Genomic DNA, 26,395 nt, shown 5'->3' with positions numbered 1-26,395 from the left:
CAGAACTGAGGGCGGTGCCGCTACCAGACACGCTTCGGGCAAACCGGACAAACAGCATCAGGGCAGCGGCTACTTCCAGCAACTCTTCCACGCCCCCAATGGGAACCTCTTCAGCGTGCTCTCACCGCTGCAGCAGCGCGGCGGCCGCTTCTGCTCCATGAAGCCTGCGTTCCTGTGCCGCCAGCCGGCGCAGCAGCAGCAAGGCCAGCGTGCCACGCGCAGCCGTAGCGGCCGGCGCGGTGGCGGCAGCCGCTGCCTAAAGTTCCACAACTTCATCCCTTCCGAGAGCATCACCTCGGAGAAAGACGATGGCTCGCACGACGACGTCTGGAAGGTGCACGCCGAGTGCAAGCTCCAGGAGGAGCACGGCACCAAGCAGATCATGGTGTCCCAGTGGTCCGTGTCTTCGTCAGACGCGCCGCCGCCTTCGTCGTCGTCTTCCTCTTTCGTACAAGCGGCGACGGAGTCAAGGCACTCGGCCGGGAACGATACCGCCGCCTCGACCGAAGCTGAGAAAGCTACGCCGTCTCAGCTGGCTTCCAGATTGCGAGCGGAGGTGACTCGGCGGCAGCCTTCATCGACTTGCCCACCGCCCGCGTCGAGCCCAACCAACAGAGCTGCGGATGTGCCAGGACCGAGCACAGACCCACGGCCCCAGCAACAAGTCCAGGTCACTTATCAGGCGGGACCCGTGGTCGCTGCCGTCACAGCTCCACCGCCCACGAATGTGGACGAAGAAGCGCTTCGGGCGACGCCCGGATGTTTTATTCCTTCCAGAAGCAGCGAGCTCCTCAACGAGCTCGCGTCATCATCGTGCTGCTCCGAGGACGTCCCAAGCAGGAATGACTCGGCGCCCGCGTCGCCGAATTGCGCGGTCGACGCGAGCGCCGACACTTCTGTCAAGCAGTCGGAGATCCTCTTCGAGTGCCTCTCCAAGCGGCACCGAAGAAAGCCCTCGCAAACGCGCAGGGTCGTCCCTTACCGAAAGTACCTGTCCCTCTTGGAAAATGATGAAGCTTCGAATGCGTCGCATCCTCTGGACTTGTCCATGAAGACAAGAGTGCGTGCGACAGATGATGCTGGTGCCACAGTTGGCAACAGCGACAGCTGTTGTTTCTCGCCTGCAGTGTGTGGCGCGTCGTCTTTTGTGCCCTGTTGCTTACCGGCCTGTTCCTCGCAACCGTACCTGCCCAGTGTGCCCTCAGAGCACTATCATTTTCCTTACCAGGACCCGAGGACGTCCGTGTCTGGCAGCTTCGAGAAGTCTCCTCTCCAGGTTGCATTGGAAGCACCTCTCACAACTACACCAAAACGTAGACTCTACAGTGCTTTTTCTCAGCCAAGTCCACTTGCTACACTGGGTCACCAGTCTATGGTGTCCGCATCTGTGGTGCCTACGACCCAGTTGCCATTTGGCTATGCCCTCTACTCGACACCAACGTCAGCTTCGGGTGCTGGTGTCAGGCCATCACACCCTCTTCAACCACAGTCCCATACAGACTGTTCAGGCAGTGGCAGTAGATCAGCATTGATGGCGGTCCTGCAGAATTGTCGAGACCCGAGGACCAGCAGTGGCCATGGTTCATCAACAAGCCCGTCACCCTCGGAAGCACCACGGGGTCTTCGCAAACCAAGCCAGAGGTCACTGATCAAGCAGAAGCTGGAGGACACGTTTAAGCAGAATGGTTTCCTCGTCAAGACCAAGCAAGTCTCGGATGGTGACGCCACCTTTTGCAAGTTCCGTCAGCTTCGCAAGTACACACGCTACTACCTCAAGAGCTGGCACCACCACCTTCCAGCAGAAGTGCACAAGCTCTGGAAGGGTTTCCTTCCACCTAAGACACTTCCTGGCCCTGGGAGCTCAGTTGATGATGTGGCCAGGGATGCTTCGCAAGGCTCACTTTCTCTACCACAATAGAAATATTGCACCGTGCTACGAATTTCACCATGAAATTGAAGGACGTTTCTTTTTTGTTTGTACAGTGTTTGGCTTGGTTAACTCGTCATGGTGGTGTTAAGCCAACTTGTGTTTGAGTACATTGCCCTGGTTGATGAGACTGGATGTGCTCAACAATGTTCTTAAAAACAAAATTGCTTTTGTTTAGTTACCTTATCTGTAATTGACTGTTTATCCTATGACTGATTTTTTGCAGTTTCTACCTAAGTAGCTAAGCGTCTTGAAGTTTTGAAAGCCAGTTCACTCACTTCTGCAGGCCCTGAGCCAATTGTGTTAAATAAACATGGAACAATCTTGCATGAGAACAAACCATTCTCTGTGATAAATTAAGCTCAGAACACAGGAGTATTCCTGTAAAAGCTGTGAGGCTATTTAGGCCTTAATTATTGAATTGTTATTATGTTTCAAAGCCACTACAACAGTGCCTTGTGTTCGTTATCAAGCCATGACCCCCCTTGTATTTCATTTTTCCTGAGTAATAATAATTTATTTTCCACCAGTGTAGTGTGATGAAGGAGGTGAGAGATAAAAGCAGCCATCTGCTTACATATTTTTATCTGGTATATTTCGTTCTGATCCTCTTGTATATTTCCCGTGTTTTTGCAAATAGAATATTGCTTATGGGGGAAAGCTGCCTTAAAATTTACTCCATTAGTCTTCATTCTAAATATCAATTTGAGCCCACGTTTTCTTTCCTGCCACTTTCACAGTGGTTGTCATGCAGTTTTTAATCCTGTGGTGAACACATAGATTATGTAAAAGTGAACAATAATTTTGTGTTCACAACTGAAAACAAAACTTTTTTTACTATGAGCAGCAGCTCTAAAAGATGCTTTTTCCTTCTTGCAAAGGTATAATTTCTATCATCATTTCAATTCTTTTGAAGTTTTGGATGCTTGCACTTGGAGTGATAATTGTGTAACATGCATTTTAAGTTCATTTTTCATGCAAGTATACAGTTAAGGAGAATGTTGACAACTAGCCCACAAATGGCTGATGAACACCATGGAGAAGCTTCGTTTTTATGATTGGGTATGACATGAGCGTAATTATGCTATAAAGACTAAGCAGTAGCATAGTGTGAGGCACTAGTGCTTTTGTGTGCTTATCCTTTAGGTCAGAAGTGATGGATAGCCTGCCTCCACCATTTCATGATGGTTTTATTTATACTAATTATAAACTATGTTGTGAACACCAAGAAAGAGAGTGAGCAGATGGTGCAAGGTGTTCACAGCACCTGTGTTGTCTACTCCATCAAACTTGTCTTGTGCCATCCAGGGTTTAGATGCTCATTTCATTCTTTCATTTGTCTCAAAGGTTGTGAAGGGCTAGGGTGCTGATAACGGGGACTCTATAATGTGAAGCAGTGATCTTTGTTCATTTGCTAAAAATGCACATATTGTGTATTCTGCCAATTCAACCACATGCTGACTCTGATTCTTTAACAATGCCGAGCATTCTAAAGAAGTGTTTTCAAACAGTGGTCTCGAGAAATTAGTATTCTAGATTAGAAAAATAGGCAGTGGACTGTGTATGGCATTCAGTGTAATGGTTAATGTGCAGGTGTGTATTCGATGTCACTTATGTTAGTCATGGAAGAGGGAAGTTTTTACAATTACACACAGTGCATCCTAGTAGTCTTGCAAAGTGGAATGCGGCTTGGCTTGGGCATTTGCACACTGGGGGCTGACATTGATGACATCCCTGAGTAGCCACTAAAGTAATGGCCTTCGAGCAGCAAGTCTAGCAATCCTAGTACCATAACGCTCATCTGAAAGACAGTAAAAAACTTCATTATTCAGGGCAGAGAAGTGAAGTTGAGCTGCCCATGTCAATATGTGTGACCTTTGATGCAGGGTATGGGGGAAATGACACTTGGACTTTCAGAATGAAAGCATAATTCAGTGCTTATTATTTCATCGCACAGCACCAAACGAACACCACGCAGCTGCTGCTCATTTCTGTAGAATACTTCTCGTGCTCAATTGCAAAAATAATTTTCCATGCTTCAAACCATTGTGCTGTATGTGACTTGTGCAAATGTCATTGCTGCTGCCATGTTGGCAGTCTGTTGTGAGTGATATTCTGCACTTTGATCTGTGCATGTTCAGCATGTCTTCTCATCTCCAGTAACCCTGCCAAAGCCACAATTTGGCTCTGTTAAGATGTTTGTGATGCCTTATGCAAGGAAGATATAATGTGAGAAGCTTAACTTTCTCATAGGACACTTGAAACTTACAGCGTGTGCTTTCCACGGCACAGCACTGATTGTGTATTACATGGCTCTCTATTTTTTTCTGTGCTGTGGGGGTATTCACCACAGGGAGCACTGCTGCTTATCAAACCTCTCTGCAACACCCCTCACCCTCTTGCCTTCATCTCTTCTCCACATTTACTCATAAGCAATGTGATAAGCTGAAAGACCTTGCCAAGGCATTAACCCTGGAAAAATTGTTCAGACATCAAGGAAAGCAGAAAAAGCATTTGCCAACTTGTGCTCTTAATTTAGTTTGCAACGTTGTTCCAAATTGCTAGCCTTTCGTGCTAGTCCAATGGCTCTGAGGCAAACGCATCCCTCCCTCTCTTAGTACAGTGGATCTTCTTCATAATTTTAGCCATGACATCTGCTCACCTGTTTTCAGTAGGTTTGTTGTTTCACACTGCACAGCTTTTATTGCCCTGTGATCTCCTTTAACACGTCCAAATGGAACTTGTTTTGTGATGCAATTGCTGTTGGTGAGACTAGTCAGAGACTGGGTGCTTTTGCACATATTGTTAGGTGTTGTTCAGAATTCTAGAATTTTTGACAAGATGCACTCTTTTGATGTAAGGACAACTAGCAAACACACCCTTCCCCAAAGAGAACTATACATCATTATCTAGGATCTGCTTCGTTTATTGTGTAGGATTCACTTGTGCAATATTCAGAAGGAAGCACAACAGAAACTTTCAGAACAAGCTACTGTTTTCCAGGAAGTTATGTCTCTTTCCTTTTACTGTAGACCATTTCATAACAAACTCTATGGCCAGTACTGTTTTCACTGCTGTGCTGGAGCGTCATGGTGCTTTATACATATTTCTGTGTTGTGAAGATAGAATATATCTTTAGGGGCAAGGGCATGTGCATGCTTTAACTTTTTTGCCCTCGTTTCTATTGACAGACAAGGTGGCTATCTAGACAACAGTAGCTTGATCTGTTAGGATTCCTAGTAGCATCTGCTTTTTTATGAGTGTCCTTTTTACAAGACTTGCTTCATTCTTTGGAAGGTCAGCTATGAGCAAATATTGTAAGTATCGCATTGGTCGTTTCTATTCTTTGTGCAGCTGTTTTTATGGTGGTTGTCTTTTTAGTCACGGAGTGTCAATTGCCTTGTTATGTATGGACTTCAAGTCCCCCTTTGTGATCAAAATGCAGCCATTTGCAAGCATTTTGCTTGCATATGAGTGTCACTCTGTCATCTTCTGTTTGGTAGTGTTGAGGCTTAGACTGTCCCAAAGACTTTTTCACCATTTTTTTTGTACATAGCTGCAGTAAAGCATACCTTGTTTAAACATTGATTTAAGCAATTTTTTTCATATTTTTACTAATCTCAGGTGCTGTGGTGAGGTAAGAGATTTGTTTCATTGGAAATTTGCAAGTTTTCTTCATGTTTAAATTTCCGATCTGCTATGTATATTGCCTTAAGCAGTAAACTGATGTAATGTCTCCCATTGCTGTACTGGGGCTCCAACACTATGTGTGGGATTTGTTGCAGCCCTGAATAACTTATGAGTAGTTAGGCATAGTGCTGCATGCAAGCAACAGCCATAGTGCCTTTGATACTGCTATTAACTTATTGCCAAATGTATTTACAGTTCACCTTTCTTTGTTGTTGAGTTTTTGTTTCTAAAGAGTTGTTCGTGATGTTAAGTTTTTCTCATAGGTTTTAAGAACAGTGTGCCTGTTCCTGTTTTTTTCCCTTGAATCTATCAGGTGAAGTTGGTTGCTGACACAAAGAAAATGTTTGAAACGTCCAGTGTATAAACATTGTTCTTCCCACCATGTGATGATATTTTTCTAATGCGTGTTTTTTTTCAATATGTTGGTCTGCTAGGCCGATCATGCACAAAGCACAAAAAAGAGTCCTTCATGAGCATTGTTGTTAATAAATGTTTCCTTACCATGTGCCTGTTCCTTGTTTATGCTCATCCTTAGAATCACATGATTCAAATGAGAATGGTACAAAAAGCTGCTTATTAGCCTATGGTTGAGCGAGTACTGCTTTGGCAGCTGCTTAATTGCCTCGCTTCAACGGGGCAGCCTAAATTGCCTTTTACCTCACAATGTTCATAAACTTGAAAGCACTTTAAATGCGCACTAAAGGAAATATTAAGTTGAGGTGGAGTGAAAGATTAGGCTTCTGTAATAACGAATCCGCCACTCATAGCAAGAACCATAGAGCTAGTATATTGACTCTAGGGCAGAAACTGCGCGAAAGAAGTGGGAACCGCAATGACGCCCCCATGTTGATACCCCTCATTTTTGTAACGCTGAAAACGATCAAACTGTGATGCAAAAACAAGCATGTGCACGTGCATGCGCAGGGAGAATGTGTAAAGTTCATTGCGTATATATTTTTTAGAAGAGTCCAATGGCTATTTGTAAATTTCCGTGTAAAATTTACAATAAGTACAGGATGCGCTTGCACGTGCTGAACTACATGGCACACACCATAGCGAGGGACGCTCGAAACGAATGTATGCGCGTCTCGTCAAAAATCGCATCGCGTCGTTGCGCCTGCAACATGGCAGCGCCCCTGTGGTTACCGATTCCAATGCATGGGTGCCATTGGGAGCTTTGCCTCTTGAGTTTGCTATATTAACTCTATGGTGAAAACAAGCCTTTTTCAAGGAAGAAAATGGCGAAAATAAAAAATCGGAATGGCGCCACCTCTTATGGACATTGGTATCTCATGTGACGTCAGCACTGACTTATCCACAGATCAGATGATGATGATGATAGCAACTTTATTGTACCACCGGATAAAGAGGCAGACAGATTACGTCAGCTGTCCCTTTTGGCGCGAACGGTCCAAATTGAGCAACAGCGGGATCATCGGCGGCGCTGTTATACGCAAAAAAAGTGCAACATTGTCACAGAAAATCATCGTAAACGTCCAGACGAATAAGCCATTGATCTGGCTTGCCAATATTTTTCTGTAGTGTTCACCTAATAACCAAATTTTGTGGTAGCATGCAAGAAGGGACATTCATTACACACAAACAAGCCTGATTATTTGTAGCAATTTGCTAGGATGAGAACCATCGAGGCTTCTTCGGAAATTCTATTGTCAAATAATTAGTACCCGTACGTTGACTAGGCCAGAGGAAGAGAGTCGAATTCTGTGTTACGCGAGATACGAACTCGAGCGTTTTGCAGATCAGTTTGAAACAACGCTCCACGTCTTGGCGTTCTTTGTTGGTTATCAAGATGGTTGATCAAGCATAGCGAGGAGAAGCTCCCCCGCTGACCAAAGCGCGCAGGAGCCCAGCGAACAGATCGAGTGGCTGGTGTCTCCGTGCGTGCCATTTGCCACCTCATATGACAGGCGGGCAGGCGCAAGTTGAAATTTGTTAGCGCAAGACGGGCACTTCGCTGGGAAAGGCCTTCGTGCCTGATACAACAACGACTGTTGAAACACACCTACATGACATCTTAACAGAATCCTGTAACCACAAACCTAACATTACAATCACCCTGCGTTGGGTGTCTGGTCATGCTGGGATCGGGGGAAATGAGTTGGTTCATCAACGTGCCCGCGAAATTAACCTCCGGGCGCCATCGATTCCCTGGCCAAATCCAACGACAGTGGAAGACGCTGCCACGTACAAAGCGCAAATAGCTGAACACTACAAGAACATCAAGGAAAACGGTACTATTTTGCCCCAACCTCACTCAACACGGAACAAGCACATGTCCTTCGTACAGTTCAAACGAACACTCTTCTCACGCCACTAATGCTCTACAACTTCGGTTGGCGTAGCACAGCTCACTGCCCCAACTGTCCGGAGATAAGGGCAGGTGCAGAACACATTCTGTACTCATGTAACACTGCCATTACCTCTCCTCATTTTCCTTACCCTTCCCCTCCTTCCTGGAGTGCTTGGACTCGGAGGATGAACAACGAGCCTTAGCGGGGCAGGCGCTCTACTGCACTGCGCCTTAGTGTTGGCCTTAAATAGAATTTTTTTCCTTCCTTCCTTCCTGCGATGGACATAACAAAATAGGCTGATGATGATGAGGATAGGTACGTGCTTGGGTGTTGTACTAATGTAGCAAACTCGAAATGCTGAGATGTTCTCTCCGGGCTACCGCTCATGAAATATGTTGTACCTAAAGAAGCCAACTGCCTGTTGTCACAAAATTATTTATGCGCTCAGCTACTTTAGAATGTCGCCTGAAATAATGAAAATCAAAGAAACTTCGAAGTTTCGCAAGACAAGTAAATGGCAGAGCGCTGAAAACATGGACTTCCAGTTACTAAAACTGTGAGTAATGATATAGAAGAGTGAGGGTTTGAGCTAGCTAGTGAAGTTTATTCAATATTTGCTGTCAAAAAATAAATGTTAGAAACTATACACAGGAAGAGGCTGCCAAACTGAAATATTGGTAACGCAACCTCTTATAAATAGTGCCTAAATAAAAATGAGATAATCTTGTTTGTTTGCTTTAACTTAGGTTATAGCAAAGTTAAAGCAAACAAACGAAATCCATAGCAAAGCAATGCCAAAAAAATATTTGGAAATGAACGGTAGCGTCAACATCTTTTTAAGTAACGACAAGGAATGGTTAACAATAAGGTCGCATACTGATTATACATGCCTAACGAAAACATCACTATGGCGATTATTCAGAATGCAACATGGAACGTAAGTACATACTAAACTCTTACATATGCGAAGTTATGTTGTGCTAATTACAAGTTAACTACTGAGGAAGAAACGTATGACAGAGTTCACTTAAATGATGAAAATGATAGCTTAGTCCTAGTCTCGTAAGGGCAAAGTATTTCATAGCTTAAATAATTAAAAAAGGCAGCTATATTGAGTGCCGTAATGCGATGTTTTGGCAGAAGTAGGTTATTTCGTAATGAATGTGGTGTTATGATTATTATTCTCATGATTATGGATGAATTGAAGCAGATCGCAGTTATTGATACGATAGGCGAATATTTCGACATCGTAATTAACCAAATAATCAATACTAGGTATACTGAGTTAATGAAAAATTGGAGAGATATGAGAATAGCGAGGACTCCACGTAATAGGATTGATAGCTTCATTTTGAATTCGTTGAACAGGAACTAGTTGTCTTTTGTATATTAGTCCTCAAGATGTAAAACAATAGGTGAGTGTGGTGGAAGGCATACCAAAGTATGATTAAGGTATGTTGTCGGAAATAATTTCTTACTTTGAGCTTCTGTTCTTTAAGCAACTATTCTTTAAGAAGCCTTTAAATATGCTATGATCGCAATGTAACAGAGCTGACAAAAGATGGACACAGAAAACGGCAGGAAGTATGAGTTATGAAATGAATATGCAAAATGGCGCGTGTAATCTCCATAGATGGTGTCCTAGAAATGGCAGGCGTGATCGGACTGGTCCATTTGGCCACCCAACAATATGAAGAAAACATGTGCTTCGAGATTTGTGTCTATAGCGTTTCCATCATCCCCTTTCTAGCCGCCGCAATGGATGGTGGTGGCGGACCTATACTCAAATCTAAAGAAGGAAGTATAGACAGTAATCCTGCACGTAATAAATCATGCATGCAATTAACGGGGTGACCGATGCCAGTGTGAGCTCCGCTCGAAAGCTGAACGTGTCAAGGTGAAAAAAATGAGGCTGAAGAAATCAAGGACGCCGTTAATTTTGTGTGACGCTAATTGTGCTTAGCGAGTGTGCTTGCCGGACAGGCATTATGTGCACAGAGGACTTTTTCTGGGGCGCAGTCATCTCTAGCAAGCTCGTGATATTTGAGAGTTCCCGGATAATGAACCGAATATGACAGTTTGGCAGTACGGCTAAAAATAATGGTCCCTTACCTGACATTCCTGGGACCTTGCAGTTTTTTTTAGCTTGGCTCAAGCGGAAAGTCAAGTGTTCAAGGGGGAGGGGTACACGGCGAGTTAGTTCCCAAGCGTAAATGCCAAGGTGGTGACCAGCCTTGAGAAGACGTTGAGGCTCTACAGCAAGCCTATACAAGTTTCCTTTTTTTTGTGAAGTCTATATATTGTGCATACACAGCCTGTGGATGGGTGATATTGCACTTTTTACGCGCTAATATTTGCAGCTTGTCTGCAATTAAAGAGTTCTTGGCCTCAATATAGACAGCAGAAAGTTGACTTCTCAACAGGTCTCGTCTGTAAGTAGCATGTAAGCTACGTGCCACAGGGTGTCCCAGCTAACTTCAGCCAGTTTAAAAATATGCATATGCCACGTAGCTGGACAAAACAAAGGTAATATTGTTTGCCGTCGCTTGGAGATAGTCAGATTATTTTTTTTCGTTCTGCCGAATTACTTGATTAGTCCGTATTAATTAATCAACTTCTCAAACATTTTAATTAGATGAAAAGTGTCAATGAGACAATTGTAGAGCGACATGAAAAACTCCCGATACAGCTTTTTGTTGCTTAATACGCGCTACATAAAAGTGTTCGGCCGAGTGTCAAAGAAGCCCGCAAATGCACGCATAATGTATTTTTTTATATTTTTTATAAAGAATAGGGGCCAGATGCTCCAGCATCTGGCCGCTCGATAATAATAATAATATTTGGGGTTTTACGTGCCAAAACCACTTTCTGATTATGAGGCACGCCGTAGTGGAGGACTCCGGAAATTTTGACCACCTGGGGTTCTTTAACGTGCACCTAAATCTAAGCACACGGGTGTTTTCGCATTTCGCCCCCATCGAAATGCGGCCGCCGTGGCCGGGATTCGATCCCGCGACCTCGTGCTCAGCAGCCCAACACCATAGCCACTGAGCAACCACGGCGGGTCTGGCCGCTCGAGGCACTTTTGTATACTCGCGGGCTTATTTCACGCTGGGAAAAACACTTTTATATAACATGTATTGAACAGCAGAAATCTGCATCGGGAGTTTCTCATGTAACTCTACAGTTGTGCCATTGACACTTTTCATCTAATTATATTTGAGAAGTTGATTAATTAATTACTTAAGACTAAGGACCTAATTTGGCGGGAATGAAAAAATAATCTGAGTATCTCCAAGCGACGGCAAACAACACTGTTTTGTTCTGTCGAGCTACGTAGCATTTGCATATTCTTTAACTCTGGCTAAAGTTAGCTGAGACAGCCTGTATATCCACGCACGATAAGCCTATGAGGAGGCAAACCAGTGTAAAGCAAATTAATATACTTTTAGACTGAATTCATTCTTATCAGGGAAGTACCATCTTGACGCTTGAAATGGTACCCACGCCTGGTCGCGGAAGCCTTGTCACAGTCGCAGAGCTTGAGTTTAAGCCATAGGAGGGCACGTTGGCCGGCTGGAGGCTTTCTAACATGTGACGCAGATACAACACACATATATGCAGCGTGTGGGTTTTGCTTGTGGGAAGCAACGAGGCAGATTAACAAGAGGTGGTTGTGCACAAGGAGGCCAATTTCACTTGTTTGAGCCCAGGCAATGCAGAATCACTCGATGTTCTGGACTATGCAATGATGTTGAGGTTCTTGCACTGAGCAACAAACGCAGGAGGAAATTTCACCGGTATTCACGCGTAGGATAGAATATTATACCCGTGAATAAATTGATATTACGACACATTGTATTAAACGCGGTACACTTGACGTGATAGAAAGTGAAGAAAAATAGAACAGAAAATCCTGAATCGTGTTGCAGTTACTATGCTAAGCGCTGACGAATAACTGTCGATTCAACAATGTTTAAGAGAGAGAAAGAAGCACAACACTAAAGAGGTGTACGTACTAAAGTATTTTATACTTGCGCTCAACCTCAGGCTCTTTTATGGCACATGGGTAAAGTTGCGAGTACAAAGGTCCAAATGTGTTTAGAAAAAAATACAGATCCATCACGAAGCATATTGCAGATAGCTGAATATCTAGGATTGTTTGGTATTACGCACTTTTACCAGGTGGCGCAGTATGTCCATGTCTATACCAGCAATTTTGTGTGACGACAGTGGTAAGATGGTGGCACAACGACGACAATGGCTTGACAAAGACGACAGCATAATGGCGATAGCGATGGCGATAGTGCGTGACGAGTAACATATTGTAATTCTGCGAAGGAACGCTACAACCTAGGTCGACTCCGAAGGCGGTTCGATGTGGAGAGGCAAAAAGAGAGTGGTAATGTTATTTTCAATTCATTCGTGTCATGAATGTTTGTACTCTGATGAGTAGGACATCGAGTTATTTTGCTGGCGCACTCTTGTTGATATCATTTATTCTTGCAAGCAAATTTTTTTATTGAGCGACACCTTGTGTGAGACCACACACTTCATTTACTCGACAAGAGAGCCAGCACCTGTAGACAACAGGAGAGACGAAAAAAGGTTCGTTTGAAAAAATAATTTAAAGAAATGACGATCAGAATTTTGAGACTCACGATGATGACTCTAAATCACCAGTAGAACATGCAGGAGACATACAAGGAAAGCGACATTTACGTCAAAAAATATGATGGAACCCATCTCAGGATTACTGTCGGCGGTAAAGTTATTAGCAATAAGCAATGTAGTTACGGACTGTGATGCCGAAGTCACATTTATATCTGTAGCGGTCATTCTGAGACTCCTGTTGCTTCGCCTACATTCGGCCAACACTGTCTCCAGTGTCGGCCCACTTTGCTATGGCACCCGCTTGCCAAGGTCCCCCATGAACATGACTGCACGACCTATCCAGCTAGAGAACAGTCAAGCCGCACCATCCACGTTCACAAAAATCTGGATTGGTTCGCAAAAAGCTTTCAAAACTAGGCTTGTCATCAGTTCATTGCTGATGTCGACTTATACAGCGGTTTGCATGGTCTAATGCGTGCGCATGTGTTCACTGAACTGAAAGAGCTGTACGCAGCAAGAAATCATGCACCTTAAGGGCACCTTTAAGCGTTACCCTTAAAGGTGTAGCCAACAGGTGTTACCCTTAGGGGCGCTGGCTTGTCTTATACCTAACATCGTGGGTAAGGTCGAATTGTTGATGAAGACAAATACAGCTTTCTTGATGGCGGCCTTTGCTGCAAGTAAACGTAATAGCAGTGACAGACGACGGGAACTGCATAAAATAAACTTAAATATATAAACTCTCGATTGCGTCACAGATTTCGGCGTGAACTAAGCGGCTAGAATTCAAGTACAGTTTTCAACTGCAGCGTTTCTCATCGCAGGTGTAGTTTGGCCTGTAGATGTAGTCGTGTACAGGATTTCTTTCTCTCACAGCTTTACAAACCAGCACCCAAAAGGGCGAATAACCTTTTACTGTGTGTGTACATTAGTTGTCGCCCCGATGTTCACTCGGGCGGCTTGGTGAAGTCCGCACACGACATCAAGGAGGTAGCGAATGAGGCATAACAGATGAGCGTCGAAAAGATGAATGGTGCCTTTCGACGATAACCGCTCCCAGCTGGAAAGTGTGCCTGTATCCGTCTTTTCTCTCGTCTGACAGTTTTCGGGGCCACTAGAGCAGGTTGTCGTCGTGCTCGTCGCTTTCCGACGGCGTCCTCCTTTTTAGTTCTTTCTTAGCTGCCATAAAAAATGGCTGTGGCTTAGGTAAGGTTAAGCCCAAGATGCGAAGCATACTAGCCTTTATTTTAGTTGTTGAACCACTGTTTAGCCTGGTGAACTGCTGTTGCTTGGCTATATTTGGTTCGGCTAGACGAAGAAACAACTCATGCATTACTGCTTCGCCTTCAAGAGTGGAACGCGACAGCGTTCCCGTCTACCCGCCAAGGGGTGTAAGACAATGGGCTACAGGGCAGCGACTACGCGCCCCGCATTGGACGCGGTGAGCGTCGAGCAAAGCAGCGTTCGGCGCGGCAACGAAATGTGCGCCTGAGCAAGAGACGCACGCCTTAGAAACAGCTCGTTTCTAAGGCAACAACGGATTCACTAGAGCCGCTTTTGTACCGCTTTGAAGCATCGTACTCGTGGCTCAGTGGTAGCGTCTCTGTCCCACACTCCGGAGACCCTGGTTCGATTCCCACCCAGCCCGTCTTGCAAGAGTTGAGCCAAAGCCACTTCTCCTCTGTCGTGACGTCACGGTGTCACGTGGTTTCAAGGCGACACCGCCGCGCCTGAGGAGCTGGGTTGAGCTCTCGTAATACGCTTCGCATAAAAACTTTATAGCCGAGGAAAGGCAACCTGTGTGTACATGACGTTTTCCGTACATAGGCCACGTGTTTAAACAAAGGTCCGGGCTGGCGCAGCGTACTTGATGAGCTTGTGAGACCGCGCGTGGTGGAGATAAAAGAAATAACAGGAAAATGAGGCCTTCTACGTGGTGCACGTGGAAATCAAGAATAATGAGGCAAAGAAGGCCACGATCGCGTGTGTGTCCATGCCGTCGATAAAGGGAGCACCTGAATGACCTGCAGCGATAGTCTGCAACGCCGCGTTGGCAAGAAACCTTGACGATGTTGCGAAGAAAGGAGGTGGTGTTGTGCTGCGCTGCTTTGGCGCTGATTGCCTGCTCCTGTTGGGCTTCCGTGCAGCATCCCGCCGTGTCATCGTGCCAGAGTAAGCCTATTGATTGCTTGATTAGGTAATTCATTCATAACGGTTTAACGTCCCGAAGCAATTGCACTGAGTTTGTGTGGAGGTTGTGGAGGCTCTGGCTTAAGTATGACGACCTGAGTTTTTTTTTCACTTTCACATAAATGTAAGTGCACGAAAGTTCTCGCATCTCATCCCTAATCAAATGCCCACCACGGCGGCCAGGTATCGAACCCTGATCCTCGTGTTTAGCAGTAGAACGGCATGGTCCCGGAGTAAACGCCGTGGATCAGTGTAAGTCGATGTGTTTAGGCAGCTCTCTCAGAAGACATCTTGCAGCAATATATACCACGCACGTATTACTTACGCACTCCGTCAATATATGAGGGAAAACCGGATTTGTGTTCAAAGCCGGTAACATTCCTTGTGCGCGCTAGTAATGCTGAAAGGTTCCATAAGTGTGATTCTTCAACAGGGGAAGAACATAACAAATAGCAGTACGTGAGGGTCGGACATGAACTTTGGTAAGAATGGCTGTTTGAACGCAAATGAAGTGTTTATACTTTTGCATTGGCGAAAAGTATACGTGCGATATGTGTGCGATATTTGTACGTATACGATATACATTTACGTAAACGATATATATGTACGGTACGAAGATATACGTAGCGGGCAACGCTGCTAAGGTCATGAAGGGAGAGAGTAAAGAACGAAAAACAGGGCGACCCTGCACTCGCTGAAAGTGTTAAAAGGGCGATAAGAGAGAAATAAAGGCTCAGAAATCGGGCGACCTACAATACGTGTGAAGGCGCGCATTGATTGATTATTAGAGGTCTCGGAGACCAGTATGATTGAGGTACACTGCAACAACACCCTAATTTCTTTTCGCGAGCCACTGAGGCGCACGGCCGCGGTCATGGAGCTTCGCCGCCGAAAGTGGTCCTGAGTCCAGCCGGTTCCGGTGAGGCAAGCCCTATACATCGCATCGAGAACAAAGGCGCAAGGAGTGTTAAACAGTCTCATCGTTACCGCAAAAGTCGCAGATGCACTTTTCTTTGGAGACAGGCAGATCCTCGAGAGATTTTTAGCACTTCCTACGAAGTAAGAGCACGCGTTAGGAAGACAAGAAACAGGAACGCGTTACGTCCTTTGGTGAAAAAAAAAAATGTCACAGGCTTCCGCAGAACACGCCGCACATTCACAGCGTAAGCTGCAGGAGCGGCTCCATAAGAGCTGCATTTTCGGCAGTAGGCACTAGAGGGTCATCGGGGTGATGTCTTTTCGCATTGCTTTCCCGAGAACGATCAGAGCTGTCCGCCTGGCGTCGACGGCGAGCTGCAGCTTGTGCCGCTCTCTGCACAGCGGTCTGCTGAGCTCGATGTTGCTTGGTTGCAGACGCGTCTGTAACTCTACGATTCGCTTCTTCAGTAGTGGTTCATACCTTGCGAGGAGGCGCCATAACGTGTACCGAAGAGTAACCATGAATACTTTGTTTAGCGAAGAACAACAGACACAAGAAAGACGACAGGACAAGGCGCTACTCTCAACTTACGTCATTTTATGGCGTCACTCCTTTATAGACAGCTGAAACTAGAGGAACATGTGCAGTGAGCACCGCGTGGTGGAGCCACCAACATCCGATCACAAGAGCGCACTCATGCGACAGAATCCAAAAAAACAAATTAAGCTTTTCAGATTTCAGATTTTTTTGGATTCTGTCGCATGGGTGCGCTCTTGTGATCGGATGTTGGTGGCTCCACCACATGGTGCTCACTGCGCATGTTCCTCTAGTTTCAGCTGTCTATAAAGGAGTGACGCAATAAAATGATGTCAGTTGAGAGTAGCGCCTTGTCCTGTCGTCTTTCTTGTGTCTGTTGTTTTGCGCTAAACAAAGTATTCATGGATTCGCACCAACCAGCCCGCGCCAACGCATTGTGCTGGACCGAAGAGTAAACACAGGTATCCAGACTACGCGACGCGCACGTCGGATCCCTTGACCCGTGCCATGATACGATGCTGTGGGCAATGACGATTATTTATTTGCATCCCTTTTGAAACAGGGCGGTGAAAAATATTCACCCAGCCTGCTTGAGTTAACCAGGTCAAGCTACATGCAGCATGCAATAGCTACATGCAGCTGCTACATGTCGGGACACCTGGTGGGAAACAATGCAATCGTAATGCAAAGTTTGCACGTATCGACGCTACGTGGCGCGCATGTCACATGTCGTCATAAATGGCACGATAAGATGCTAATCATGATTACGATTTATGAGGGCTTGCTCCAAAGCGAGGCTGAAGACGACCAGCGTCGAGCAATCCACCTGGCCGTTGAGGCCGTGAAGACTCACCGTCCTCAACGCGCGGGGACGTCTTCGTCCTCACCCCCTACCTGCACCTAGGTTAAGAGGCGGGCATCCCAGCTCGGTGGAATAATACAGTTTTCAATCAATCAATCAATCAATCAATCAATCAATCTCAGGCTTAGCCTTTGCGGGAGGCTCGCTCGCATGACCACGTCGGATGCAACTTGGCCGCATAAACTATAGTTTGCAATATACGAATTATGCGCACCGAGCTCAAAACGCGGGAGGGTAGCCACATGATTCGAGCTAGTAATTTTGTTAGGGAAGAAGGGCCTGTCGTCTTGGCTTATTGCAGATATATTCTGTTTGAATTTTCATTTCGCACGAGTTCCGTACCTTAAACTCAGCTTCTACTTAATCGAAGATCACGGCGCAGCTTGACACACAAGTGTCTGAAATGGCTGTTGCAGTATTTTGCACGGCGTTTCAATCGATGATCTTTAGCGCTTCCTTTGGTCTTCGTTAGAACGCTCTTGTGCATTTCCGTGTGTCCGTAGAACTCTGTTGAGGAAACACTGCTCCCTATTATATATGGCTGCTACTTTATGTTCTCAATCGCTCGGGAGCACTGTTCCAGCATTGAAATTTTATTCAATTCAGTCATTTTTCTGTTCTAATTGTCTGTTCAGCAAGGAGCACTCCTCGCCTATTTAAGGTGCTGGAAGGTAGGCGCGCAAACACAGACGCGCTCTATATTCCCCGCCTCCCGGCCCCATCTGCCCATATACTACACTTTGCCCTGCTGTCCGTACACGTAACTACACCTTCTCTCTCCCTTCTCTCGCTTCCCCTTCTCCCTTCCCCCAGCGTAGGGTAGCCAACCCGACTATTGACTGGTTAACATCCCCGACTTCCTATATTACTCTCTCTCTCTTGCCCTCCCTTTGGGGAAAGGAGAACACCTCATCAAGAGTGAGCGAGTAAGTGAAGAACCTGGAAACATAGAAGTTGTTTAAGGAAACCTAGAGATGTTTGCGTGGCACCTGCACAGCATTATACCGCATGTTAGTGTGCGTGCGCATATTTCTGTGCTGTTTGTGCGCGCGTGTGTGTTGTGTATGTATGCCGAGTTTCGTTTATTTCATGATCATTTCCTTGGTCATCGCATGCACACCCGCAAGGACGACTACTGTAGCCGTTAACGCTCTCTCCTCGTCGATACATCGGTGCCACCTTGAAGGGTATCCTTCCTTGTTTACAGCTCGACCGCATGGGTTGATAGAAAGCACAAAGAAACGAGGAGATGATGGAAAGGCGGGAGTGCTAGAAGCGTCATCCATGTACTTTTCATTTCGCCCGTTCTTCCACATTTTTCGGTTGCATGACCGTTCGGCGCTGCCTATCGCTATATTCGTATACTGAACACTCACCTCCGTCTGTATACCGCAGCGGAGGCGAGTTTGGTCACCATCCACAACTTGAGCATCGAGGACGCCAAGGTGGGCCGAAACATGACCATACACTACGTCGGTGAACTCCACGAAGTACTGCATGGTCCGGTGATCACCAAGTTCACCATGTGGAACTCGAACGGATTGAAGATGCCTTGCGTGCAAGACATGGGTTCCTGGTGGGTGTCCTCCGCTATAGCATGAGAGACATAGCTGAATTTTAAAATTTATCCCTCTTTTTCTGCTCATGGAGGAGGGGGAGGAGGAGGAGGAGGAGGAGGAGGAGGAGGAGGAAAAAACTTTATTCTGGTCCTGTACAAGGTGTTGCCACCTGCCTGGCTAGTCCCATGTCGGGACCGGGAGGTCAAGCCTCCTAGCCCTATCACGGGCGTACTGGACAGCCAGGACTTGAGGGATATGATCTGAAGATCTGATCATTCCTAAAAACCGATTCCGGGAAATGCCAGGGCGAGCGACCCACGCTCCCAGAGCAGATGTTCAAGCGTGCATATCTCCTTTTCGCATGCTTTGCATAAAATATTCATGTCTGTAATGTCATACCATTCCTTTATTTTTGCAGGTGAATAATAAGACTGTGTTTGTAATTGCCGAAGTGTAACTGCTTGTGCTCTGTTTAGCCTATAGTGAGGGGGTGGAAACTCCCTCCTTTCCATGTAGTAATGCTCATTGCAAAACGTCATCTGCAAGTTTGGGAATATTTATGAAACGGACCCGCACAATACTACGAGGGGCTGACTGGTGAATGAAGCTTTAGAAACTCTCCTTCAATTATTTTACAACGAGATTTTCTTGCTTGAATTTCGCCTTATTTCCTTTTTCCAATATTTCCTTACTGGCTGAAGCGCAACACTTGCAGCTACCGCCGATATTTGTGCCATAGTTCCTTCCTGCATAAATCTTGTAGGAAACTCTGCGGTTTGGGAATGGCCTTGAAGATCCGGCAGCGTCTGCGCGATCTAGTCTCGGAAGCCATGCCTCGTTTAGAGAAAGCTTCAGCTCGTGTGCTTCTTTTTAAATACACGTAAAAGGAGAATTCGTTTTTCTCGGCAACCACTGCACCAAATTTGACGAGGTTTGTTGAATTTAAAACAAAAACTTAAAATCCAGTGACTGTTGGTTTCCAATTTTCGAGTTAGATAGGTAATTCTTTATTACAAATTGGAAAAATAAAAAATATTTAGAAAATGAAACTATCAAGTTTACAATTCTCTAACTCGGCAAGCGAAAATAATATCACAATTCTGTCAGTTGCATCTGACAGTACATCGAAAGCGGACAAAATTGATATGTTACACATGAATTTAAACAAATTGAGTAATATGCAAATACAGCTTTTGCAGAACCCTTGTACACAACGTAACAAATTCACGTAAAGATATAAATTGACATATTGAATTTGTTCACCTTGGATTATCTAATGGATGCCGTTCAGAGAACCGCGATATCTGTTTTTGATGCAGAGCTATTATTTGCGTCTATTTGTTTCAAACTATCGTATTTTTCAAAATTCTATTCATAAAATGTAGGCCATAAATCGAAATTCCGCTCCCAACAGTCACTAGAATTTAACATTCTCTTAAGTACAACAAACTTATTTAAAATCGATCCAGGGATTATCTCAGGAAAGCGTTTTCTTGCGTTTTACATATGTATTTGAATAGGCCGCGTCGGAGTTGGGGCCGAACTAAGGCTTCCTCTAACTGGGATAAGCATTCCCTGGGGACAACACCCGAGTATGCATCTATCCTCTTTCACAGAGCCAGTGACCCCTAGTTGTCTACTAGCTCAGGTGACTGGGACGAGTAAGCTAGCTGCGGTGCTGGCTTTGGTCTTGCAAAACAGACATGGGTCCCTGGGTAAGTGCCCGGATAGACAACTTGGTGCTGTCGGGCCTAGTAGACAACTTGGGTCGCTGGGTATGTGCAAATGGGTGTGTTCTCGTACGGACAACGTCGGAACAGTTTTTCAAAGGACAGGTCAAGCGGCCGGCCGAGTCCAGTGGGGCCCTTGACTAAAGGGGCTCCGCCCATTACACGAAAATCCTATTAAAGGGGCCCTGAACCCCCCATCGGCTTTGGTGAAATAGCATAGTCCGCGAGTAGCACACGCTGTTGTGAACATCTCAGCCAAGTTCTGCTGTCGTACGCGGTGCAAGCAGCTCGCAAGCGGAGCGCGAAGTAACCTTTTTCTCAAACGCTCTCGTTTCAAAAAACCCACGCTCCTCGTTTTGTGTGTGCTTTATTTCGTCATAAAGCCCACTCCAATACGCGGCTGCTATTGGTCGACGCGCTCGGCTACACCGCGGCCGCCGCGAGGTGCCGCCACGAGTCCACTGGCTAAGCGCACTGCGGCTCTCTGAGGACAGCCGCGTTTGGCTTACGTTTAGCGCGGCATACGCACCAAATCGGAAATTTGAACTGCGCGCCACTGTGACGTCTCCGCCGTAGCCTTCGCAGTGCAAGGCATTGGAGGAGGAAGGTGAGCACAGCCGAGGCCGTGTTTGATTGCCGATAACTCCGCTTCTGCTTAACGCATTGAAGTACTTTTTGCGGCAAAGTGGTTCTGAAAGAGCCTATCTTCACTTCAAATGTCTTTCTCCACTTCGATAAAAAGCGGTTCAGGCCCCTTTAGGCAATAAAAGTTTCTCTCTCTCTTTTTCTCGACGCTACGAATGTAATAACGGTATGTGCCCATTCCAGCGTGGCCACTGGATGGATAGACACTGCAACCAAGTTGCAGCCCTGATGCTAGGAATGCGGGGGCTGCTACAGAATTTGAACCAGGGTACAGTGACTAGAGGAAGATATACTGTGTCGCAGGATCACTGGACACTGCGGTTGGTGGCGAGATTGTCACTTCGTTTGTCTGTTTGCTGATGAGCACGTAACGTCTTGTTATTCAGGGATGGCATGTTAATACAAAATTGATCACAATCATCATCATAACATATAAAACATATAATCACTAATTACGCACCCACCACAAGATTGCCAATCACTTCAACGTCGCCCATCGTCTCCAGAGGATGGATGAGCCACCAATTTTCGTTGAGAGCGCTGGATCGTACTTCCGATGCTGGTACTCGTGGGGATTGAGCTTTACGTCTTTACGTTTTTTATATGATCGCTTCTACGGGCTGCAGTCTGCATAAATAATGACGGCTGACTCCATAGCTGTTCAGTGCTGTACCAGAAAGCGCGGGAAAGTTAGCCAAGAAATGGATGCTGAGACTATAAGAAAGACACCAGACGACTTTATATAAGATTAGTGAGTTTTTAGAGCAAATTCCGTTCGCTGAATTCAGGGCAACTTTCCTCGGCAATGAAGCCAAAACTACGGAGGCGGTGCTGGCGCACGTGTGTCAGTACGCAATTATAGTCCGCTTATCAGATAAATAAGCATTTTAATTTGAATACGAGTGCTCGGAATGTGCTTTCCAAATTACTAAATTCGCAAGTATACAGTTAGGGCTACGAAAACCTTAGGACTATGGACGATACTAAGGAACTACTTCGGCGTGCTCAGGAAGGGGATGTATTTCGGTTTTGTAGCTTTGTTGTCCCCGAGTGCAGTTGTGCCAATCATTTCGCGTCATGCTATAGTGTACGTTGACTGCCGTCCTGACTCGTTTACCACGTAAGACTCTTGCTTGGGCTAGTTGGTTCATGCTTGAAGTAGTAAAGGCAAGGCGCAGAAGACCAGGACTTAGGAAGAAGATGGCACCGGTCTTGTCGTTTGTGTTCTTCATCCTAAGTCCTGGTCTTCTGCGCCTTGCCTTTACTACTTCGTTTACCACAATTAACGTTGCCCTCCCTACTACGCTGCGCAGTACATACAGAGGCTGTGACGGCGAGTCTGACATGGAGAAGACAATAGGGGAGCCCTGGAAGAACACCTGCCCTATTCCGGCGGGTGTCTACTCCTCCAGACTGGTGTTCTTCATCCACCCAATAATTAAAGCCGTGCTCGCGGTGAGTGCAGGTTCGGTGCAGCAGGAAGTATTTTTTGAAGAGCAGTGGGTCGTGGGAGCCCATGGATTTAATCACATAGGCGTCAGTTCTGTTATGATTATTATGATTATGATTATTGTGGCGGGAAAGAGCTTCGAAGCGTTCTGGTAAAGGGGCAATCACCCCATTCCCCCTAAATTTAGAAGAAAGCTAATATTAGCAAGTCTCAGAGCGTTCTACATGATTCATTAGATTAGTTTTCTACTAACGACTTTCGGTTTCGGTTTCGCAGGAGGTACGTGTGTGCCGTGCCACTACGGTACAGAAGATGGTCACGTGGGAACAGGTTATCGGACGTTTCGGCACTCGCTCCAGTTCTCTCGGTGGTCTGTTATGGCGGTACGCTGCCACGTCGCGGCTCGCAATGAGTAGCACTATAGCAGACGACCGAGCTAGCGGGAGCGATTGTGGAAATGTCTCCATGTACTACCCCCCCCCCCCCCGTGACCACCTTGCGTGCCATGACGTCATTACGCACGCACGCACACACACACACACACACACACACACACACACACACACACACACACACACACACACAAACACACACACAAACACGCACCTCCCGTGACACCAAAACCGAAAGTAGTCCGTGGAAAGCTAATCTCGTAGATTATTTATAGCGCTGTGAGGTTTGGCATTTCGTTTTTCGACGGACGAAAAAAAACCCAAACTATCACAAATGGTCAAAATTATAGCGGAGTCCCTCGCTATGGCGTACCTCACAATGAAATTGTGATGCAGCGTGTATTCCTTCTCTGCGTGTGTACTGGTTGTGCCACACCGAAAAACATTCCTGCAGGCACCCCGCGCTCAAGCTTTCCCCAGTTAACCGCAGCGTCCCATCAAATAGCCTAGCGAGTGGATGAAGCTAAATCTGAGGCACTTAATTCCAATATGCGATTTCGCTTTCGGTCGCGCATCACTATATAGGTAAGAGTGCCCGAGACCGGCAAATGTTAAACTTTGCTGGCCATGGTGCCATGAATAGCACGGTCGCACTTGAACACGCAGAACGAAGAACCCCGAGCATGGCCTTGGGACGGGGCAAAGCTCGACGCGTAGAGCTCTGACAAGGGATGAAGCAGGGGGAGCGAGAGAGTAGAGAGAGAGTACTCTAGGCGTAATACTGGCAAAGTGCTTTGGGGTTTCTTTCTGCTTTTGAGATACCACTTCAAACGTGCAATGCTGCAGTTAGCTGGGGATGTTCGCGCCTGCAACGCGTATTGTTGCTTAATTCATATTTGTTTTTTCTCACGTTTCAGAACGGCACGTTTAAGGTGCGAATGGATGTGACCAGCGGTGATGTCAAAGTTCACTGTCGAGTACTTGACGTGCATATTGAAAAATAAACATCAGCAAGAAAGAAAAAGAGGAACGGTGCTCTCGGCGTATCATCGTTGCGGCGCACGAAATAAACATGTAGGTTAGCGCGCCAGTACAAACGCTTAACCAATTCCTAAGCGCGTCAGTTCACGGAACATCTGAGCATTGTAGACGTGTCCACCAGCCCTGATGGCGTAATCTTGTGATCATGACGTTAAGTACAGCACATAAAGAATTCTAAGTGCAACAACCATGTTCGACTTACGATTTTTGCTGCGAGCGCCTTCGCGGCAGCTGGTAGGTGTGCAAGCACCTTGCGCTGAAGCTTTCCATAGTTGAGAGCAGCTGGCACCAGTACGCAAAGCCAGTACCGAGCAGCAAGAGCAAAATGGGAGGGGCACCTGAAACATTTGCTGCGACATCTCTAATCACCTATCGCTAGGGGAGATGGTCCGAGACCAGCAAATGTCCCAAGTGCGCATGCTCCACTTGACTCGGCACGCTCGCGATCCAGATTAGAAGCGTAAGCAGTGCCGACCTTCAGCTTGGCGAAGATCGGCGCTCAACAACTAGACGAACGATGAAGTGTGAACCTCATTTTCTTCGCATCTATAGTGGCCGACGTCGGCAACGCTGGGATGATAAATTACAGCGTCGTGTGGCGCCCTGTGACCGGTGCAAGGTGCTCATAGTGGATTAAATTTCTTTCGAAGCGAAAGCTTTACTGGCCGCGAACTTGCGATTTCGCCGTGGCGGTGCTCCGAGGAGGCACATGACGTCACAACGCGCGCCTCGCCCAAAACTCTCCAGGGGGTGTTGCCTCGTCGCGGATATTTCTCTCTCTCTCTCTCTCTCACTCCCTAGTCACTACTGCGCATGCGCCACTAGTAGCACCGAGCCACAGGTGTTTCGCCGCTGCGCAGCGCCACGCCTTTCCTCCACCGCCGCTTTATAAGACGTCACATCCCGTTCCTCGTCGTTGCACTCGCCTCCGCTCGCTTCGTTAGCTGCGTCGCATGCCTGACAACATGTAGGAGGATTGAAAAGGAGAGTTCGCGTGCGGCGCAACCACAGTTGAGGCGGCGGTATGGGCGGCGACAATTCTGATAAGCAGGAGGAGGCCTGGAATCGACATCGGAACGAGATGAAGAGGAAACGAATCGCCCGGGAAACGGACGAACAGCGCGCCGAACGACTGGCTAAACGCCGCAACATAGCTAGTTAGACAACCAGGCTAACCTGGACTTGCAATCAATATTAACCAAGGCTAACCATGCTATGCCTTAGCTTTCGCTACGTATATCCTGGCATAGCCAAGCTAAGCCACGGCCAATTTATTTTTGTTTTATCCCTTACGTGCGATAAATGACACAAAACTTCCCCTCTCCAAAAACAAGGATAATAAAAAAAAAACGAAACGCCACACTTCTCTGATGCCTGTTCATGTAGGTAAAACTTTCTGAGTTTTTGAGAACGGCTCATTGAATAAACACATCTTATGTACAATGTGCAGCTCTCTCGATACACAGCTTGCGAAGCGTCCATGGTTTGGGGAAGTTCGTTTTCTTCGTGTTCAGCAGCCGTGTGGGTCTCAAGAGGGCGCCATTCACAATTAACTGATATAATTAAAGGGCTTTCTGTAAGCTTTTATATACGTCTGATGACGTTAATTGTTTCTTCCTGATTGGTTAGTAGTTCAGAGCAACGTTTTCCGATTATTGGCGCGAGCCAACTGTTCTTACTACTGTCAGAAAACGCCGCGCTGACAATTTCCGCGCGTTTAGGTCGCTTGCTAGTGTGCGCATGCGCAATGAATGACACGAGCGTACTAAGAACGCATGTGACACATAGCCTTCAGTCAAATGCCACAGTCGCCCGGTGCTGATTAGATATTGAGCCGAGTTAAGTGCACGGAAAGGCTGAAGAATGTGTGGTTCATAAGGAATGCGCGCGCATCAAGTCAACAGCGGTTAGAAACGAACACCTCACTTCGGGGAAAAGGTAAACAAAGCTTCACCTGGAAAAACGAAAAAAAAGGTCCCAAGGCTTTGTTGCTGAAAGCGCCACAAGATAGCCTTACCAGCGCTGTTAGGGTCGGGATCTTGGATGTTCCAGTAAACCGTAAGACACAATGCATCTGTCCGCTGGACAAGGTTTTGTGCTCTTACACATTACAAGGTCGATCCAAATAGGTCGCGAAGCTTCGGGCGAAAAGCGGTTCAGTACAGATTGTCACCGACATCAGCATGGGGGGTTACGGGAGCAGCGATTGAAGCGCGACTATGTTTGGAGGGAACAAACATTGGGAAAGAAAAACGCGTTTCTTAATTCAAACGAGACACACTTAGATTCATTCAACGAAAATAAAATTCCTAGTCAATTTTATATATTCTTGATGAGTTAGGAAAATACGTTTAATTTTATTATTATTAATAAATGCATTTCTTTTCAGCGCCCATCGCTACAGGGGGCGTTGACGCCACTATCACTCGCAGTGCAATGCACGTTATTCTATGTGCACGTCGTTCTTTATTCCATGTGTACGTCTTGAAATGGACAGAAAGGCGCACTCGTATCACCTGTTGAAATA

General features: G+C 46.3%; 2 protein-coding genes and 1 long non-coding RNA gene across 7 annotated transcripts in view; 2 read left to right on the top strand and 1 right to left on the bottom strand.

Annotated features, from left to right (window-relative positions):
* LOC139050935 (uncharacterized) overlaps positions 1-6,122 on the top strand; it is a 31,323-nt gene extending 25,201 nt beyond the window's left edge. For all 4 annotated transcript variants that reach the window (XM_070527803.1, XM_070527804.1, XM_070527806.1 and 1 more), the window contains one exon: positions 4-6,122. In XM_070527803.1, the coding sequence (XP_070383904.1) occupies positions 4-1,918 (1,915 nt within the window). In that variant the 3' untranslated portion in view covers positions 1,919-6,122. The remainder of the gene's footprint in view (positions 1-3) is intronic.
* Noc1 (Nucleolar complex protein 1) overlaps positions 1-24,153 on the bottom strand; it is an 88,192-nt gene extending 64,039 nt beyond the window's left edge. Inside the window, exon 1 of one of the 2 annotated variants that reach the window (XM_070526482.1) lies at positions 24,071-24,153. In XM_070526482.1, the coding sequence (XP_070382583.1) occupies positions 24,071-24,138 (68 nt within the window). In that variant the 5' untranslated portion in view covers positions 24,139-24,153. Of the gene's footprint in view, positions 1-18,427; positions 18,636-24,070 lie in introns of those variants that run through there. The other variant, XM_070526481.1, reaches the window with a different exon arrangement.
* On the top strand, positions 14,564-24,054 carry LOC139050274 (uncharacterized). Its single transcript, XR_011508824.1, has 3 exons — positions 14,564-14,715; positions 22,299-22,440; positions 23,745-24,054. It is a non-coding gene; the product is annotated as an uncharacterized lncRNA (long non-coding RNA).
* Positions 24,154-26,395: the final 2,242 nt, after the last annotated feature.

Source organism: Dermacentor albipictus, chromosome 10 (genome assembly GCF_038994185.2).
Source record: "Dermacentor albipictus isolate Rhodes 1998 colony chromosome 10, USDA_Dalb.pri_finalv2, whole genome shotgun sequence".
Lineage (NCBI taxonomy): Eukaryota > Metazoa > Arthropoda > Arachnida > Ixodida > Ixodidae > Dermacentor > Dermacentor albipictus.
The sequence above is the reverse complement of the archived record's forward strand: the minus strand, read 5'-3'. Positions and strand labels throughout refer to the sequence as shown.